The 21,001-nt window shown below is 38.4% G+C and overlaps 1 protein-coding gene across 1 annotated transcript; it reads left to right on the top strand.

Annotated features, from left to right (window-relative positions):
* The first annotated feature begins 4,275 nt into the window (after nt 1-4,275).
* LOC135471108 (N-acetyltransferase ESCO2-like) lies at nt 4,276-16,629 on the top strand. The gene is made up of 11 exons (XM_064750167.1): nt 4,276-4,352; nt 5,573-5,637; nt 6,663-7,954; nt 8,717-8,813; nt 9,514-9,616; nt 10,667-10,798; nt 11,924-12,019; nt 13,505-13,582; nt 14,246-14,311; nt 15,398-15,570; nt 16,030-16,629. Exons 2-11 carry the CDS (start codon nt 5,573-5,575, stop codon nt 16,163-16,165), a joined length of 2,238 nt encoding a protein of 745 aa, XP_064606237.1. The 5' UTR covers nt 4,276-4,352; the 3' UTR covers nt 16,166-16,629.
* Nucleotides 16,630-21,001: the final 4,372 nt, after the last annotated feature.

Here is a 21,001-nt window from a genome sequence, read left to right as displayed (position 1 = left end):
CGTCGATGCATCGATTACTATGCTGGGTACGTACGTTTAAATCATCCAAGAAAAGAGTTCATTAAAAGAAAAATTGGAGTCGGTTTTCCAGCTTCACCAAGGGAGCAATTATCTAGCGTGAAGAATAGTTTTTCATATGTCATGGGTATATTTATAAACTTACCTTCTTTTTGCATAAAAAAAGAAAAGAAAAAGAAAATCAACGACAGCTTTCTCTAAAAATGATGTGTACCTATCTAAATATGATTGTCTAGAGAGAAAAACATATAGAAACATTTTATTTATTTCACTTAGTTCTATGAGTAAATCTGTTACTCAAAACTGAAATTTTTTCGTACGGCATATACAGGTCGGTGAGATCTTGTGGTGTACCTAACTCCATTAATGTGTCGTTTGATGTTGCTTTCAAATATGTCCCCAGAGGGTATCTGACGGTAGACACATCGCCTTGACCCCCCGCAGTCTCAGACACGTTGTTCCGGTACCTCCTCACCCCCACCACCTCGGGTAACCCTCCATCACCCCACCCTGCTTGGTAATCAGGGAATGGCTCATGTTACGATTGAGGATTAGTAGTTCCATTTTCTATAAAATAGTGTGCAACAAGAGGGAAAGTCTAATGAGAAAAGAAAGAATATATATGACGTCAAGTTGAGACAGTGTAATGCTAGAAGTTTAAAGTGAAAGACCACCATTCAAAGTATCTTAAACCGGCATTAAATATTTTTTTAGATTTTTTTCGCAACCCAGAAGTTTAGCGAAACTTCATCTTGACACAGCTTCGGCGCATCTTCATTATCAAGAGCAAGGTGACGCCACCTTTACTCTAGCTGTCTAACGTCGAAGGTATTTTCCGTATTATAGTCTAAGCAGTAGCGTATGGTAGATAGAAGTTGTGGACTTCGGCGAGGAAGGCCCAGTCGATAAATATAGTTTTCTTGGAAATTGGACATACTGGAAAAATACTTCTTCCACTGTTTGAACTGTAGGGCCTACTGTATCATTTACTAGGAACTCCAGCGACCCAGTTTAAATAGCCTAGCTACAGATGCACTGCCTGGTTCATGTCGTATCCTCCGGAGAGGTTGTGCTGCTGATTTTGACCCCTGTTAAATGTTTACAAAATTACAATAGGATTTTTGTACAGCTACATTCATGTTTAATTCTGAAACAAATGGAAATAAATGTAAGCACCATTCAGTTTGATCTAGGCATTTAACTGTCGCCGGATTTTATGCTCAATTTTGTAGCGATCGCTACTAAGATGAAAGCAGTGCTGATCTAGTTATCGGGTAAGCCCGAGAAATCACCTCAGTTTGAACACGACGTTTCAATAATTTTGATGTATTTTATAAAATAAAGCAGAAAAAAACATCACAACATTTTAATTCTTAAGTTGTAATCAAATTCAGAGAGAGATAAAAAAAACAATATCTTAAGATTTAATTAATTTTAAGCGTTATCCGGTGAGATGCCCTCTTTTCATTCCCAGCTTGGACATCCCTGATGAATTTTGCACTGATTCTGATATTTGTTAAGTCGAAACTGCTAACTAAACGCTAAAAGGAACGATAAAAATGTATTTGGTGAGATGAATGCGGTTTTTTTTGGCGGAGACGGTATACCACTGTTTGACATAATTTGTGATACCGTCGTTGAATATTATAAGGCTTGAAAAGCAACTGATTTTACGTGAAGTGGTCCGTAAATGATACACACTTGCCACACACTTTGTGAAATGGCCCCTCGGCCACACGTAAACGATCTCAAAATGATGTCTTGTGCTGTAGTTCTGTGTTATCTTATTTCATTTCATGGAATGAGCGGGTAAAGGCTACGTCACAGCTTAGGCCGCGCAATCTGATAGCAACATGTTTGATTTGAAAAAATTCTCAAGATGGCCGCCTCGACTCACACCAGCCATTTGTGCAGTAGTGTTATTTTGTTTATGCATGTTATTTGGTGGAATCTCATCAAAATAATAAAGTATGATACTTTTTAGAGTGAGTGAATGCTTGGGGTTTAACGTCGTACTTAACAATTTTTCAGTCATATGACGACGAAGGAGTCCTTAGAGTGTAGGTAATGTGCCTCCTTGTTGCAGGACGGATTTCCACCACTTATGTAGTGCTGCTTCACTTAGACGACTTACCGAAAGCAAGTAAGTTGCCCCGCCCGAGTCATTATACTGAGACGGGTCAACCAGTCATTGCACTATCCCCTTCATGCTGAACGCCAAGCGAGGAAGTTACAACTTCTTATTTTAAGGTGTTAGATGTAAGCCGACCCAGGACTGGTCCTCGATCTACCGCCTCCGAAGCGGACACTCTACCAACTGTGATATCGGGGGTAGCTTGGACTGGAAGAAGTACAGTATTTACCTATTTCCGGAGATCTAGTTGGCGATAGGGAGGGAGCTGTATTGGATTTGATAACCAGACTGGAGAGAGACGCCAAATCAATCGTATAAGTACCGTATATCCAATTTCCAATGATTTTGTCTGTTAAGTGTAAAACGCCGTAATGCGATGCAACTTACACGCAAGGTTACAAAAAATTACACAACAAAGATTTGTTAAATGGCCTAGCTAGCTAAAACTTTAAGACCGGTCACACAGCCTCCATCGTGGACTAATCATATAAAGCCCTCCTCCTAGGCCAGTCACGCAGTTCACCTTGGGAACCAATCACACAGCCCACCTCATGGACCAATCCCAATCTCACCTCATGGACCAATCACACAATCCTCCTCGCGGACCAATCACACAGCTCTGGTCGTGAACCAATCAGAAAGCCCGATCAACTCGTGGACTAATCACACAGTCCTCTCTGGGGATTAATCAACAGCCCTCCTCGGGACTAATTATACATGTCCTACAAAGAGTTGGTGTAGGAGAAGGTGTATCAAATTTCCTGTCCAACACCGGGTTTGAACCAGAACCCGGTGTGTCCTGTCAGTTGAAATGCACCACTCGCTCCCTGCTCAAAATGAATGCATAGACCTATGTAGGCCTACAAAAGATATTCCATGAATACCAGAAAGGGTTCCCCTGTACGTATAATCATTTAATATCTAAGTCTAATTGTAATCATGTGATATATGAGTGATTTTATTGATAATAATTTGCTCTTGCTCTCCACTTCTAATATCTTTGAAATATGCTTTTATCAGAATGGGTGTGATCTATAAAATCTGTAAACGCCTTAGCTGAAGTTCTCGAAATGCATGAACATGTATTTATCCGGAAATTTATTCACTACCGATATATATAGTAGCATAGATAGTTATATGTTGAACACAATTTCCTGTCCAAATTGTCATCAGAACAGCAGTAAAGCTTTTTTGTAACTGTTTTTACACATTATAAATGAGATGTACTTGATGTCAATTGGAGACAAAGGCAGACAATTTTCATCTTGCTTTAGGATTTATTGAAGTCGTTCCGCATTCAATTTTGGAATATATTAAAACGATCTTTGCAATAGGCTCATATTATTAATAAGCAGTTAAAGATGTGTTGGGGTGGAAGGGGGTGGGGTGTATAATAGTTCGGATGTAGAAAATTCAGTATTTTCACACTCATACAGATTATTTATCAAAGAGACACTCTACATGTACGTCGTTTGAAATGGCAATATATGCACCGTACACCGTGTAACAATTGTTCATATTAAAGTGGATATTCCATTCATTCCAGCATGTCCAAACTACATGAAAAATTGGAACATTTTGAATGTGTGTGTGTGTTAGTTGTTTAATGCTGTAATAAATGGTTTTCTTTTAATACAAATAAATATCTTCTTGGTTGGGGCGCTCCGTAGCGGATGGGGTTATCACCCCAGCGCGAGCGACCCACGAGCGACCAATGCGGTCGCTGTGAGGTTGATTTCAGCTCATCCTGACTTCCTCTCCGGCTGTACGTGAGAAGGTCTTCCAACGTACAATCTGTGGTTGATCGTGGGTTATGGGGCAGTCTTCCAGCAACCTGCAGATGGTCGTGGGTTTCCCTCCGAGCTCTACCTGGTTTCCTCCCACCATAATGCTGGCCGCCGTCGTATAAGTGAAATATTTTTGAGTACCAATACGGCTTTAAACACCAGTCAGATATATAAATCTTATACCGGTATTTAGGTAAACGATTAACACTCGATTCAGGGGGGCACTATCAATGTGTAAATACCTGAGTGTGTTAATAAGATAGAGTTATCTTCCCTTGAATAAAGAACCAATCAATGTGTTTCGCTCCAGCCGAGTCAACAAATTGGCGCCAAATTTCTTGTGGCGGTATATTGATGTTTGGCTCAGCATTAGGAAATTTGAGGGTTTTGTGACATTTCCCACTGTTTGCGAGGTACGTTTCTTTTATGGTTGTGTGTAAGTACATTCTGGTTATGAAAAATGGTAAGGACAAATGCTTATATAAGCTTGATTTGATTGCTTTGTCCGTCGCTTGTAAAACTAATACGTCGCTGTTAACAACAACAACATCAATGTGTCAACGTCTGCTTAACGCTATTAGCAACCAAGCGTGATTCGCGTTATTTAACTTAACATACCTATAATAATTTTGAAAGGACACTACTTGGCAGTATGGTATGAATCCAAATTATTAATGTTTATTCCAAAGTTGGCAGGTTGATATAGTTTTTCGTACATCATACTGCATGTTTTCGTCATACATCGGTTCTAGATGAATGATGTAGCCATTGTAGAGACGCATAAAGATAACTTGCTACTTTAAGCCATAGTAAAGTGCACAGAATTTTCAGCACCCGGAGTTTGAGAAGTGTCTGAAACAGAAATTAAGGGAACTTGTCCCCAGTTTTTATACCAACCCGATTTGTTGTCTTAGCTCCTCAGTAACCGTGCCGATTTGGGTTGATTTTAGTCCTGTGTTCTTGCAAAACATCGCCATTGATCTGGCCATGTTATGTTTTCTTTAGCGAGTTGAATCCCCCAAATGGCCTGTATTATAGTATGAAAATATGCCTTCGGGCATCATTAGTCCAGTGCACACTGGAACCACGGTGAAAAGTAGCCAAAAGAATTAGACGTATGGTAATGGTCCAACATCTAACACTAGTGACAGAGATCCCCTCCCAAAACGATGTGTATTTTCCTATCTGCATTTGGAACCACCATAACTTTTTCTGCATGACATTTTCTCAGTCTGCAAATCCCAATCCCTGGCCTAGGGGATTGTACTTTTATTAGGTCCTTACCTGCTTATGCCATGCTGTACTGTATATTAAAAAGGAAAGTTTAGAAGCACTGGCCCTTCAAACACCACCTCAGCTACGCCGAGTGGACTCTAACTATGGCAACCTGCAGCCAATTTTGACACACATCTCCTCTACTGAGGATGTTATATGACCAGCCAAAGCATATTTTTCTCATAAAAGATTTAATACACGGGAATGTTCTGCAGTAGGAACATTGATGTAGACTCTAGACAGGCTTGCACTAAAAAAAGGTGGGCTCATTGTTAGACCTTGTTACATGTAACTATACAGGAGTGAAGCTGCTAGCATTAGAGGAGAATCATGGATGCTCTTACATTTGTGTTTTCAGATGCAGCTGACCAAAATGGCAACTGGCATTACTCCATCCAAACGGAAGAAGAATGTCCCTTTAAGGTACATAACTTGTGATGATATTTTGCTAGCCTGAAAAGGGGTGCCAAATCAATTGCCTGTGTTATATACATATACTAGGCCAAGGTTGCTTGATATGTTTGACCCGGGTACAATATTATGTAACATGACATTTTCCTCAATGGTGTGTTTTTAAAAATGTCAGGTGCCCATTTTCAGGTTTGTGTTGTGTTTAATAAAGCCATCAATAAAAAGTTGTTTCTTGCAGCATGTCAAGGTTTTTTTTTAAGGTTTGGTCAGTTTTTCAGCAATTATATTAGTTTTTTATTAACATTTATTTTTATTAATTAGGGTAAATACCTTAAAGCTTGTTACTGACACCATCAGTTACGTGTACTTTCACATTGTCCTGAGTTGGCAGCAAAATTACGAGAGCAAACCTGTAATGCCGTGCCCAATTTCGGTAAGTTGGAGCAGCACAGTGGCAAAAAAAAATTCTTAGAAACTCTGAAAAAAAAGTTTGAAATGGCCTAATTTTATCAGGTCAGTCAGGTTACCTGCTACAGTCAACTTTTCACTTAATCAAAGTAACAAATTACACATGTAATTCCCCGTGTTCGAATCAGCAGATCACGTCTTCACCTGTTAGTACCAAAGGCATCACCACATTCAGTAAACTGTTACTTTTTTCTGCCATTTTTTCAAAAGCCTGTTTACACACAAATTGTATACTGTTTGGGACACAGAATCAACGTTCATTGGCTCACAGTTGAGATAAGGTTTCCTGGGTCAAACCCTACAGCTTTGGTCAGGCTTGAATAAATCTGACATAGTCCGGCATAGTCTGGACTCGCTTGTCTAGTACACCAGCTAATCAGAAAAGACTCTGTACTCCTTTTAGTAAAGATCGGAGAAATTGTGCTATTGAAAATTCCATCCATGTTTGTTTTTTGAGATGTGCTGATGCTCCCAGTCATGAGCATAATTTTCACATAATATGTGGTGCGATATGTAACAAGAGAGTTTCACAAGAGAGTCACATATTTTCTGTCTTCTGCATTTAACAGTTCTGTATTGGACATGTTGGAGAACAGTCCCTCCAAACGTCCCCGTTTATCTGAGCCGGATGTACCGAAAGAGAAACCCCCTGAGCAATCCAAGCCATCAATGACGCCCATTCGCAGAAGTCTGGTCTCAGCCAAGCGTGATAATGATGAGGATGAGGACAGCCCAGTGTTTGAAATCCGCTCTTTCTACAACCCGACCAGACATCCTTACTTGTCTCCCATACAACGCCGAGACAAAGGCCTGGCCAGCCAGGCTTCCCCAAGGATAAATCTACAGCTGTCAAAATCTGTGGTGCCAAAGATTACTGGCGAGAATAGCTCAGGTGTTAAAATAAACGCAGCCAGACGTCTGAAAACAAAAAGTAAACGGAACAGATTTCCTCTGAAAGAGCGTTCATCTTCTAACCTCCAAAAAACAAAGGAGAAAAATGAAAGTGTTGGTAAAGTAGCAAAGCCATTGGTGAAAGATGCTCTGGTTTTCCACCTCGGGATAAAGTCTTCCTCCCCAGTTCTGGCTAAACCTGCCCAGGGTGACCCATACGCTGTGGTGGACGAGTTTGATCAACCATTAACTTGGGATGTGGAGAAAAACAGCAACAGATTCTTCAAGGGTCGGTCTCTTCCAGACATTGATAAAGCTCAGAATGAAAAGAGTACAACGCTAGTCGTCAAACAGGGCTTCAGCTGGAAATTTGTACACCACAGAGCAGGGGACATGCCCAGCAAGGGGAGTGCTGACAAAGGGAAAAAACTGTGGATGTCAGCCAAGACAAGAACAACTGCTGCACAGAAGAACCTGGCTCTGAATTCTTCCAGGAATAGAAACAATGATGATGATGCCATGATGAGAAAGCTTAGAGAGGAGCTCATGAACGAGTCCAAGAGGGACAATGTGTTTGAATTTGCATCCTCCAGTGACGAGAATTCAACTCCTGTTTCAGTAAAAGAGAACAAAGTCTCAGACAGTATTGGGAGTGCGGCAGAACAAACTCCTGATCTGTTTTCTCAATCACCCAAACCACTAATGCCATTAAACCAATTTGTGAAAAAGGCAAACACATTACTCGTACCTGATGTCAAGAACAAACAGCAAGAGGCTGTGGGAAAGGTTGAGACGGACAGTCCATTAGTAGATTCTGCCTGTCATTCTGACAACACCAACTCTGCTGATCTGTTTGAAGATGGCAGCTCCAGTGGGCGTAATTCCCCATCCGTCTCATCGGATATCAGTGTGTGCCTGTCTGAATTGTCTGAAAGCACATCATCCTCTGGGAAATCAGGCCCGACTCTTAGTAAGTTTTTCTATACTTACAAGTAAGCACAATTCTTGATTTGATAAAATTAACCAAGAAATATTAAATCTAACGTACTTATTTGCGAACACTTCGTGAGGCATGATCATTGGCCACTGACAGTATTCTGTTTTGAATATATACATGTAAGTTTATCTATACTGGTATGCACAATTCTTTACATGATTTTAATTTAAAAAAAGAAAATAAAGAAGAAGCTGAGAAGCATTTCTTCATAGCATGTACTGGGGGCACTGCATAGGCATCATTTACCAGTAACAGCATTTTGTTTTCAGAATAAAAGCTCTTGTACATGTATTTCAGAAGAAAGGTTATTCACTAGAAAATGTGGAATGCTGTGGCTGTGATATGGGTAGGAAGTTTTTAAAAAGTCTCGCAAACGCAGACACATGAGGTGTGGGTTCAACTCCAGCTTTGGACAGGGAATTTCTAGATTCCCTCGCATTCAATTGTTCATTGGACCTCTGTGACTATAATTGGCCTTCAATGCTCATATGGAAGCTTCCACAATCTTAGCCTTCTTTGAAGACTGTTTCATATTATCCAGAAAGTATGATATAAGTACATGTATCTAATTAACAGTGGGAAAAGTTGGTCTGTAACTTGCTGGACATGTCAAGTTGGAGGTTTACTCTGGCCGCTTCAGTTTTCCATAGTCCTAAAAGGGATCACAGTATTGTAAATGGAAAACGTTTTTAGTGTGGAGTTTAACTTTCAGATTCACTTGTTGCCTTTTAACAGGAGGAGGGTTGAAGCCCCCATCAGATGATCAGAAGTACTTCCCGATTTTCACACGCTCATCTGCTCCCGGAAGGCCCAAAGTCACCAAGATTTTCAAGTAAACATTTGCCAGGATTTTGTTATCCTTGTTGAATGCACGTGCCAAATGATTCCAGGGCCTGTTTGTTCAGAAGTGTTTAAAGAGTTAATACAAGATTTAACTCCAAGCCAAGTCTTCGATTTTGCCCAAAATAAATGTGTAACAGTATATTGAATATGAACCAAATCTGTGACTGTTACACTCTGTACTTTGACAATTTCATTGGCTGCTGAGTTTGGTTAAAATTTTTAATATGAAGTATGACTTAAGACCATTTTTAGGCTACATTTTAGGCCATGTTATGTAAGCACTGTATTTCACCAAAAGTTTGGTAGATTAAAAATGCGCATTCAGAAGCACATATATCACTTAAATTGGTACAGTGTACTTTTAAGGAGAACACCTTAGTTTTTCTGATCACAGATTTATTAAGCTGAACAAAAAATGCTAAACTTTAATCGAAATACAGTAGATAATATTTAAGAGGCATCATAACTGTTAACATGTGTTGCTATTATTTTTTCTGTGCCCTTCGGCCATACGTGGGAAGGTCTGCCAGCAATCTGTCGATGGTATGGGTTTCCACTGGGCTCTGCCCGGTTTCCTCCCACCATAATGCTGGACGCTGTCGTATTAAGAGAAATATTCTTGAGTATGGCGTAAAACACCAATCAGATGAATAAATAAATAAATAAATATTTTTTCTGTGATAATGTAGACCCTGTGATTCACCCACCCAAAGGTCATCTCATTCACCTGTGAACTCTCCAGGACTGAACAAATTGAAAAAAGGGAAAGACAACTCCGACCAACTTGTCATAGTAAGTAAAGTTGCAGTTCACATAAGTGTTGTGTAAAGTTGGTTGACCTATATCAAGAACCTTATGCTTTCGTCAGAACCTTATGCACTAGCCAGAACCTTGTGCATTAGGCAGAACCTCGTGCATTTGCCAGAGCCTTTTCAGTAATTATTTCTAAATGTATATCCAGGTACAGTATGTACTGTACTTGACATAGAATTTTGTCCATAGCTAAGACCGGCCCGGATAGCACAGATGGTAAAGCGTCCGTTTAGGGAACAGTAGATCCAGGGTTAATGCTGGCTCGAGTCACACCTAAGACTTTAAAAGAGGAAGTAACTTCTTCGCTTGGCGTTCAGCATGAAGGGGATAGTGCAACCCGTATGAGTGCAACCCGTATCAGTAAGGCAAGTAAGTACGACGTTAAACCCCAAGCACTCACTCACTCCATAGCTAAGTTACCCATTTAGCCTGATTCTAAGAGCACGGTTGATCTTAGATAGATGTTTTGTAGATTGTTTAGAAGGTAAGGTGATCTTCAGCTGGAAAAAAAGTTTAGAGACCAAAAGCTGTATCTTATGACATTTATTTGTCATTTAAACTGTACTTTACGGACACATGTTTAAGTCAAATACAGTTAAAGCCATACCAATTCTGATTGCTGCAGTTTTTTGTTTTTTTAATGTTGGAGGAGGAAATGAATATAAACTTGAAAGTCATCTAATTTAAATCTGGACTATCCTGAACAAAATAAAAAGTTGTATTCTCAGTTTTATTTGTATTCCATTTTTGGATTTCATAGACTCAACTCGCCTGTAAAACACACAAGAGGTGCGACCAAAAACTAGATAACAGATTAATGAATCAGAAAATTGCTTTCTGTAATTCTCTCACAGTAGTTATATTCTGCATGTTTTTTGTAATAGACATGTAAAATTAGCCTTTCCAAAAGTGAACTCTTATGATTGTGGTTTAGAAACTAGTAAATCTCAACAATGAGGTCATTATGTGATTTTGTAAACAGCAGTTGGAGCGACACATGTACCAAATGTTTGTGGTGACTGTTTGCAGGATGCTGGTCAGTCCAAACTTGGTGCTGCACAGTGTGATGTTTGCTGTATGGTTTACACAGTAGGAGAATCAGCTGATGAAGCCATGCATGCCAAATTCCACCAGAACCTAATCACGGCTCTCAGGTTCCCTGTAAGTCGTACCAGCTGATTTTAAAAACAGCTGTACCCTAATTCCTCAACCTTTTCGCATGTGAAAGAGTAACTTACAGTGCAATTTATGCACCTTTTTAATTTCATTTTGGAGACAACACTGCATTGGTTGAATTGGCCAATTTCAGGGCTTTACAAAAAGTATAATTTTATCAGTCAGCATAAAACAGTGCCTTCAGAATATGCTTGAATAAACAGCTTGCAAACGTACGAAAAGGCTGAAGAATTACAATTCCCAAGATTTTTTGCCAAAAAAATTTGTTATTGCTTCTCAAATCCAATTTTCTGTATTTCCCAAGATTAGTTCAAATTATTACTTTTCGATAAATATCAGACTCCCACCTGTACTATGTATAGTGTTAAAATGATGTGTCATTTGTTGAATTCTGCAAATCATACAAAACAGAGTTTGTGGTGTTTTCATTTGTTTAATGCCATTCAGATATAGGTTCAACAAGTCACACTGTGTTAACAAGGCGTAGTTTATTAGCCTCATAGGCATTTCCCGAGTTTGCCAGTTCACACAGGTTTGGTTGAGACAAGGTGGGGGCTCTCGCAAACTGATCAAGCTAAAAAGTGGGATTTTGCAGTAATATATATAATCTTTTAGAGCCCTGTCTGTCCACTCAACGGCAACGTTAGCAGCTTTTGTAAAATCATGTCTTTTATCGACATGAGTTTGCGAGAGCCCCCTCTTTCTCCCGCCTAACCCCGTGTAATCTCGCTGATTTGACTTAAGGCACAAGGAAGACCTGTTAGATACAGAGATTAGTCAGTTAGATTATGGAGTTAGACAGTCTTCCAGCTGGATTAAATCAGGACTCCAGGTGAATCCTGAGGTTAGCATGAGGCATGTGAGTTTTCTACAGTTGGCCAATTTCAGAATTTTTTTTTTTTTTTTGTATAAAATTTGAAAACAAAAAGTGACTGATTTTGTAACATTGGTAATGTAATTTGGAGGGAGGGAGTGGGTAAAGCACATGTATTTTCAGACGTTTTTTTGAGAAGCTTCAGACTTTTTTGTGACTGTCAATTCCCATGCCAGCGTAAGGTATCTACTGAGTCAGCAAGTAGAAGAGAAAGTATGTTCTGTTCCTGTATTCAGGGCTGGAAAAAGGAGCGAGTGTTACAGGACTATGATGATGATGGCGGACGTGTGCTGATGGTTCTGCCAGGTGATCCTAAATACGCCATGAGAAAGGTGAGATATTACACTGGTTTATTTATTTTGGGTATTACGAGCATTAGGGTATTACGCACGATCAGCCGTAAGGTTGCTGGCAGACCTTTCAATGTTGAGCTGGAGAGGAAATCAGCATGAACTAAAGTTGAACTCACAGCAGCCCTGAAAGGCTTTTTTGTCAATACACCATGCTGCCATGCTAACCTGTAGTTCACTCACTGTAGTTCACAAATGGTCCTTACTCTGCTATCATGAAGGTTGGATTCATGAGAAGGAAAATATTCTTGTGCAAACTAGTAACTTTGAATCTGAGTTGATTGTTTCTGTATTTTACGCTTCAATAAGTGTGACTCTCTTCAGCTTTTTTTGTCAGATTTAAATATCATAATTTCTAAATGTGACATTTTGTGTGCCGACACACTGAATTCACTGTGTGTAAGGCAGTAATGAAAAAGACACTAATGAAGCATGACGAATCTCTTAACTTGACTCAACATGTTACTCGCATATGTAGATAAAGATTTAACACATCAGTCATCATGAATGTATTTTCTTTTTGATACAAATGTCCAGCATTATGACCTTATGAAATTTTCTAAAAAAGAACAAATGAAAAGAGAGCTGGCTCATTCCTCTAAAACTTTAGAACTCTAATATAAAATGAAAAAGATGCACCCTACCAAAGCCAGTCTTAAATCAAGTTTTGTAAGTCATACTTGTGAGTTATAATGATTTCACTGAGAAATGCATGTACATGTAGGACTGTCTACCTCTGCAAATTAAATTTCCTCCCAGCATTATGGGGTTTTAAGTAAGTGTTGATTACAATGTATCTAAAAAAAATAAATAAATAACATGAACCCCTACTTTACAAAAAGGTAAGATGTTACACATTTTGTACACTACAAAAAAGCAGTCGTGTAATTTTGTGTTATGGAAATACAGTTATCCTTTACTCTTCCTGTAGGTGATATTGCTGTAAATCTTCAACCCTTTTAACCTCCAGAGCACTTTATTCAGTGGAATATATGCATACAATTATTATGAAAATGACACCAAAAATGATTTGTCACTGAAGATGCGACAAGCTTTATGAAACTATGGAGATTGTTTCTCTACACCCCTAGTGCTCTCTGAAGGTTTCGAAATATTATAATAATTATTAATAATATTTTCGCAGCAGTGGTTGAAAAAGTTGAAGAATCAAGGTGTTTCTCTATTTGTTTTGTTTTGCTTTTTTTTTGTGGAAGATTTTGTTGCTTTCAAATATTTGCATATTACCCTGGGAAACCTCGCATGCTGAACTTTTTAAAATAAATTTCATTGTTACATGAATCTGTAAATTTTAGGTCTTAAGCCAAAGGTATCAGATGCTCTTTTACACTATGTTCTTTCTATGTGTTTACGCCTTTGTTTACATTGTTCTTTGTGTTTACACCTTTGTTTACATTGTTCTTTGTGTTTACGCCTTTGTTTACATTGGTTTATATTATTTTTTGTCAGGTTGAAGATATCAATCAGATAATGGCTCAAGAATTGGGATTCTCTGATACAATGATTTCATCACATCCTTCATATAAGGTGAGAACGTCTCTCCATTCACCCCAGCATCCTTAGGCACTTGGTCCTCATTCACATAAGTGGCAGAATTTAACAGAGAAGGTGGTCAGAACAATGAAGTATGCAGTTGAAATTAATTTAACTACATGTATAGCATATTATTACATTGAGTTACATGGTCACACTGTCTAAAAGTTCATCCACCATTGTAGACAAGGCAGCAATAGACCACTGTCTGGAGCCTGCTAGTTGTTTGAAAATCATGCCTCCTATGTCAAAACTATGAATGGGATTTTGTTTTGAAATAACTTGCTAAATGTTAAATTTGAAAAATTGGGTGAAAAGTTAGATGGTAATTTTTTTTGACAAAATACATATTTTTTGTTTAAGGCTAAAGGTTGTGTATATAATACAAAAAAAACTCTAAGTAAGCTTTCACACTTCATGTCAAATATTGATTTCGATGTAACTTACCATTAACACGAACCAATTTTCTGATTAAAGTACTGTGAGGTTAACGAAAATCCAGGGATTGTTACTTTTTGAGTGTGCAAGCATGATGTGATGTGAAACCCAAAATATTACATGTTAAATCAGAAATTGTAAAATACGGTCAAAAGCAGGGACAGTTTTGTGCATCCTCTGGCAAATTTAGATGAATGTTGGAATGGTTTTCCCTGTCAGGTATTTCTGTACATATCGGATGAGAAGAGAGTGGTGGGATGTTGTGTGGCAGAGCCCATTTCCCAGGTGAGCAGTGGTTATGTACCAACAGTGTCTGATTTACCTTGCACTCATTGGTCAAAATGGTTACTGTAAATCCCCAACCTTTTCAACCTTCAAAGCATTCTTTTCAGTGGAACTTATGCATACATTTGTTATGAAAATGATTCGAAAAATGCTTTGTTTGTGTCACTAAAGATTCAAGCTTCATAAAACTGTGCACATTATTCACCTGCTCGCCTTAGTTCTCTCAGAATGTTTCAAAATTCAGAGGTGGTTGAAATGGTTGAAGAATAAGGGTACAGTAATGTTTAGGCTATTCACTGTGGGGACCTGTACATAACTTGAGGTCATTTGGTATGATCAATTCATACAATGGTGTGAAATATATCGAAGAAGTCGAAGTGTATAATGTACAACAATTAATCATTTATGTGTCAGTATTATGAATATGCATGACTCAGTCATCTTTGTGATGACCTGGGCACAATTTGAGGTCATCATTTTCTTTTTATGGAATTTATGAGGTCACAGTCTCAAATCCAGATCTTGCTAGTTTTATAACTGTTGTAAGTTAGAAGGTGTGGTTACATACCTGCGGAGGAGACATTGGTTTTAACTCAGGGTATTCATGTTTTCCTTCGTTTGCAAACCTGACTGATCCTTATAAAGGAGAAACTTTTAGAGGGAAGAGAGAATCACAAATTTATTACATGTAGTACATTCCTATATTGTTACGATATTTTGTTATATAACAGTTCAGGTAAGGTGTCTTAATGTCTGAAAATATTTTAGCTCAAATTGGCCCACTAAAAGGATACCCAAAATAAACAGTGGCAGTTTTCCTGGTTGTTCAGAAGTGCACTAGCTATCATCGGTCGTAAGTCAGTTGTATATTTACAATTTTAACAAAACCCTGGAACCAATACATTTGTACAGGAACCAAATGGGACAGCAACAGATTTAGTTCATATTTAATATTGTGTTACACAAGTATTTTGGGGCCAAGTACAAAACTGAAGACTTGGCTTAAAGTTAAATGTGATATTAAGACAGTATTGAGCACAGCATGAACACTGTCAGCTAATGTGTTGTTTTCTTTCACCGTCTCAGGGTTACCGTGTTATCCTCGACTCGCAGCCTGGGAGTGCATCCAGCCAGCCGGGGCATCGACCATGGTGTTCAGAGACTACGCCCTCCCCTGCCATGGTGGGCATCAGTCGCATCTGGGTGTACAGTCAGAAGAGGCGTCAGGGCGTGGCCACAAAACTCCTGGAATGTGTTAGGTAAAAAGTCCCTCATACATATACAACCACATGTACACACATGTTACACTGTAACCATGTAACAAATTTATCCTGCAAAAGACAAATCACTTTAGTGCAGGAGACGAATGACTTCCCCGATGTCATTGTTTTCACAGCCGAACAAAGGGGGATGACCTAGTCAGCTGACACAGTGACGTCGGCAGCAGGATACAGGAATATATATATGAAAAGCAATGTATTTTGTGTGATACAGGATAATTAATGTTATCATTCCGAATCCACTTTCACAAAACTCTGTGAATCACATTTCTCTATAAATGACCTTGGCTGGTTTATATGTCCATAAGGCGACATATGAAAACATTCAGACCAATTTGATTTGCCAAAACTACTTTTGTTGTTAATGAATTTATAATGTATATACAGTGTACGCTGTTGAAAACTTTGCTTTTTGTTTTTTGTTTTTTTTTTGTCCAGGCATTGGTTCGAGTATGGTGTCATCATTAGTAAAGATATGATGGCTTTCTCTGATCCCACACCAGATGGCCGACAGCTTGGAGCGCGGTACACTGGCAAGGAGTCCTTCCTTGTCTACAAATACCTCGGGAACTGAGTTTCTTCAGAGCACAACTTCAGAACCATATCTAAAACATGGACTGTGTCTTGCACGATTCATGCCCTTTCATTGGACTGTCAAATTCACATTCATTCAACTCGCAGATAGAAACAAGTTCTACAAATGTAGTATGTTTTGAATGGGTAGTGATTATCTCCTCTTGATGCGAAAAACTTATTGATTTGAAAGCAGCCTTGTTAATATAATATATTCAAGCATTCATACTAAATTTGTTCAGCTTTTTGATAATACCAGATACCAAGTGCTGTGGATTATCCTGTGGAGTCTTGTGGTTATAGCCTTTATAATAAGAGCTCATCTGAGCTTGAAAGTAATCATAAATTAGCATGAAGAAAAGAAAAGCTATGAATAAAAGCATTTTTTCTTTTTATTTGTTATCTGTATGTAACATGTTCGTCATACAGAAAGAAATCATGTCCATGAGCTATTACAGCATGGCAAATATACAAAATCAGTCATGTGTCTACAGTACAAGCAGGTGTGGTTATTTCACTTCTGTTGAGAATGGAAGAAGTTTGGTGTTATTAGGCTTTTCAGATTTCCAGAATAGGTGAAATGTTCGCTTTGTATAGACTTAACAACATGTTTTCAACATGTGCGAGTAAGTTTCTACAGTACTTCCGAAACAGTGAGTACAGTAATTCTTGACGTTGTTGTTGATCAGTTCATGAATATTGAGACGTAAACTCAGATGATGTTATTGTTTACCTAGTCATAATCCATCAATGTATTTTTTAGCCTAGATGTACATGTATTAGTTTCACTCATTTGCCTGTTCGGACTCGGCTACCTGGTGGAAAACAAAGATGTTACATGGACCTTATGTGGTTGTATTTTACCTATGTTTAACCACACATTATGATAATAAGGAAGATCAACAACAACAAAAATCACCAAAAAAAAAAAAAATGACCAATCAGTGTTGTGTATGTGGACAAAAATTAGGCCAGCAGAACTTCCTGCTTCATGCTGTACTTAAAAAACATGTTCGAATTAAAATCAGGTTGTCTTATGTACCCATTTCTGCCTTGTTGGGATTTAGCCACGTGTATCTCAGTCAGGACAGTTTTAGTTATAATTTTTCAAGTGGCTGATCTTTGGTTTATGATAAATCTTTGGAAATGAAACCTTCTGTCCATTGTTTGTATGAATTTTGTGTGACAGTAATTCCTGTGCTATCAGTCAGTCGCTGCTTATCGCAATCCTTGGGAAATGATAGCTTAGTTATAATTTTTCAAGTGGCTGATCTTTGGTTTGTGATAAATTGTTGAAAATTAAACTTTTTGTTTGTTTTTCTCTTACTTAACTCAGAATTTTGTGTGACGGTAATTCATGTACTATCAGTCAGTCACTCATTCCCTGACATATGATATCTTTCATTTCAAACCTTGGAACAGTGAGTTCAAGTTCAATTCCAGCCCCTGTTTTTTCATATATGGGATTTGTAAGGATTTTCACTGGGGCCTGCTCCTCCTCCCTCCTTTTTAAATCGATTTAATTTTGTCAAACAAATATAATGTTGTACTAAAAAGTGTAAAGCTCTGCTGACATTAGTTGGTGTACCAATGCTTTAGGTCATATTAGTCAGTCAGTGTCCTGCACCCCCAAAGCAGAATGGTGCTTCAAACACTTGTATAAAACACTTCAGTATGGAGAGTAAAATCAGGGCAGCGACGACAGCTTGAAAGTTGACAAATGGTTACACAGCCTCTTGTCAATTTATTCTGGTCAAACAGCGTTTTATGCCCCTTTTAGCAACGTGGCTTAAGCAGAATTACACAATTCGCTAAACTGTACTCGAAATTCTTCAGGCGAGTCCATATTCCATTTCATTTAATACGTAGTCCATATTCCATACTGCTAGAGGCATGTGTTTCAAGTAATGCTGCAAACCATACCTACATGTAAGCCCACATGAAATATAATGCACACGTCACATAAGCATGGTGAGGAACTCGCACATACAAGAAGGCTGTGGCTGACACCAGGTGGACAGTTGTCTACTGCATTATCCTTGGGAGCTTAATATCTGTTGACCAGCCCACAAGTTGGGTTTGTTAACCTGGTTAGATGTTACTGCTTTTTCTCTGGCCCCTACCAAATCCCTTCCACCCATAAACCTGGTCATCACTATCCCATGTGACAGCTTATAGGGTTGTGTCTCAGTTTTATAACACAGACGAACAACCAATAAAACTGACCATCCGATAGGAAGCAATCAGTCATGGGTATTATGTGGTTATGAATGTGCATTTTTACAGGTCAAACTTTACATGCAAATGAAATGCAGTAATACTTGGCTTTACTTCTATTAAATTTTCTAAAGTCCAGCAAATAACTGCAACAGATTGAAACAATGTGCTATGAATATATTCAATTCAATATTACATTTCTATACAATTGCATACTATGTACGTAAAAAATACAATATAAAACATTTATTATCACTTTATTTACAGAGAATGATAATGTAGCTATGTTATTCGACATGCTAGTCTTAAAAGAAGAACACTAATAAGTGAGAATATTTCTCAATAACAGCAAATAAGTAAATATTGCCAAGAACTTGCCATTCCATCCAGGTTAGGCACAGTCATCCACAGTTATTTCATGATTGAAGCCACAGAACAGAACTGAACGATATAATCGAATGAAATCAGTTCTCACCTGAAACCCAAATTGGCTCGTGCAGGAAAATACCCTAAATGACTTAAAATTTCGTCCCCAAAAGTGCATTTTTAGAGGAAAATAAATGTTCCAAAAGTGCATTTTTGGTATGCCATTCTATGTTCCAAACAAGCCTGAAAACACCTATCTACATGTTCTAAAATCAACAGAACTCTCACAGCCAGGAAAAATGGGCAAGTCAGTCATGGACGAAATTTATAATTATTTAGGATATATTTACACATGGGTGGCCAATGTTTGAAAATCAACAGCTTTTGGCAAGTACATGTCAAAGACATTAATAATGACCCCTGAAGATGATGCTTTGTGGCTGCTTTCATTAAATATTGTATGCAGAAACTTATTTGCAAATCTACACCATTTGTGTCTTACAGCTCGTTCCAAGTGATGACCCCATCAACAAAGAAAAATCTTTCACAAAGCATCAATACAAAGACATTAACGTATGGCGACCAGTCTAATCAATGGTTTATCATTTTTATAACCAGGAGTAAACAAATAACAATTTCAAGAGGTGTACTGCAAGGATACTAGTGTTGACCCCTACTTCCCAGCATACCAAACTGTTCACCATGTTTTGGTTGAAAGTACCCACATTTGTCAAACAGTTGTCTTTCTCTGCTTTTAATACAGCCTTTATGAGTCGTGTGACATTTTGTGAGACACCATCTGGATGAACTGTACATCATTGTAAACATCTAACAGGATTGAGCTCAAATAATTTCATAAAATTATGCACGGCATTTGTTCAGCGAAAAGCATCACTCAGATAGAATTGATACACAACTGGCTATACTTTCAAACTCAGGCAATTCTCTGGAAAATTCCTTTCTGCTACAGTTCTTCACAAACTTGTATATTGTGTGTTCCTTTGTAAAGCCTGTAACTAGGTCTTCTAGCAAATCTTGTACTGGGAGAAGTCTTTCCACTACAGTTCTTCACATGTTACTCTTTGCAAACTATGCCTGAATGACTTTTCTACTCTTTACAACACATCACAATTGTGATCACACAGAGTTCACTTTTCCTGTTGAACATTTTTAACCTCTCTTCCCACAAGTCTGAACATCCACAGAAAACTTCTGCAGTTCAGTTCTTTGCTCATGGAGTTCACTTTCCCTTTTGAACCTTTTTTAACTCCCTTTCCACAAGTCTGCACACAATGAGAATCAAAAGTCCCGAAGTAATGTACTAACAACTCCTGTCAGAAGAATTTGTCAATAGAGTTCACTTTTCCTGTTGACCTTTTTTCACCTCCCTTTACACAAGTCTGCACATATACAGAATCAAAACTTCTGAAGTAGTGCACTCAAAACTCCTGTCAGAAAACTTTGTCCATAGAGTTCACATTTCAAGTTGAACATTATCTTATCTCTCTTCACAGTCTAAACAGTACATGCAACTCCTGTCACAGTGCTCATCGAGCCTTTTTTCACCTCCCTTTACACATGTCTGAACACCAAAAACTTCTGCAGTACAGTTTTTACAACTCCTGTCACAGAACTTAGCCAATCAAGTTCACTTTTCCTGTTGAACCTTTTACCTCCCTTTAAACAAGACCATGCATATAGAGAATGAAAACTTCTGATTCAAGTAGTGTACTCTCAGCTCCTGTCACAAAACTTAGCCAATCAAGTTCACTTTTCCTGTCGAACCTTTTACCTCCCTTTAAACAAGACCACGCATACAGAGAATGAAAACTTCTGATTCAAGTAGTGTATTCCCAGCTCCAGTCACAGAACTTTGGCCATCAGAGTTCACTTTTCCAAGTGAACACTTTCTAACTCCCTTCAAACGCAGAAAACTTCTGCCTTAAAATACCTATAACTACTTTTCCCACGCTGTAAAGAATTCAGTTTTCCTGTACAGCTCACATCACTTTTCACTAAATTTTGCCAATACAGGTATTATTTTCCACTACGCCAACCCACAACTGGGCCCAGTCTAACAAAGAAGTCGCACATGTGTGATAGTCGCACATGTAGGGCATTGGCACGGTAATTGTGACGTACAAAATAACATACCACAAATATACAATATAAAAATGTAGTCCACCGCTTGGTGAAACTGGGCCCAGATTCATTTTCCTCTCACAAAGCTTTACCCATGGAGGAGATTTCCTTG

Source organism: Liolophura sinensis, chromosome 7 (assembly GCF_032854445.1).
Source record: "Liolophura sinensis isolate JHLJ2023 chromosome 7, CUHK_Ljap_v2, whole genome shotgun sequence".
In the NCBI taxonomy this organism is placed as follows: domain Eukaryota; kingdom Metazoa; phylum Mollusca; class Polyplacophora; order Chitonida; family Chitonidae; genus Liolophura; species Liolophura sinensis.
Note: the sequence above shows the minus strand (reverse complement) of the source record. Positions and strands in the feature narration are given on the sequence as shown.

Excerpts from the sequence above, each read along its gene's own strand:
- LOC135471108 (XM_064750167.1), top strand. The coding sequence starts at position 5,573 with ATGCAGCTGACCAAAATGGCAACTGGCATTACTCCATCCAAACGGAAG. Across the intron at positions 7,955-8,716 it reads GAAATCAGGCCCGACTCTTA|GAGGAGGGTTGAAGCCCCCA; the intron begins GTAAGTTTTTCT and ends GCCTTTTAACAG. Across the intron at positions 14,312-15,397 it reads TGGCAGAGCCCATTTCCCAG|GGTTACCGTGTTATCCTCGA; the intron begins GTGAGCAGTGGT and ends TCACCGTCTCAG.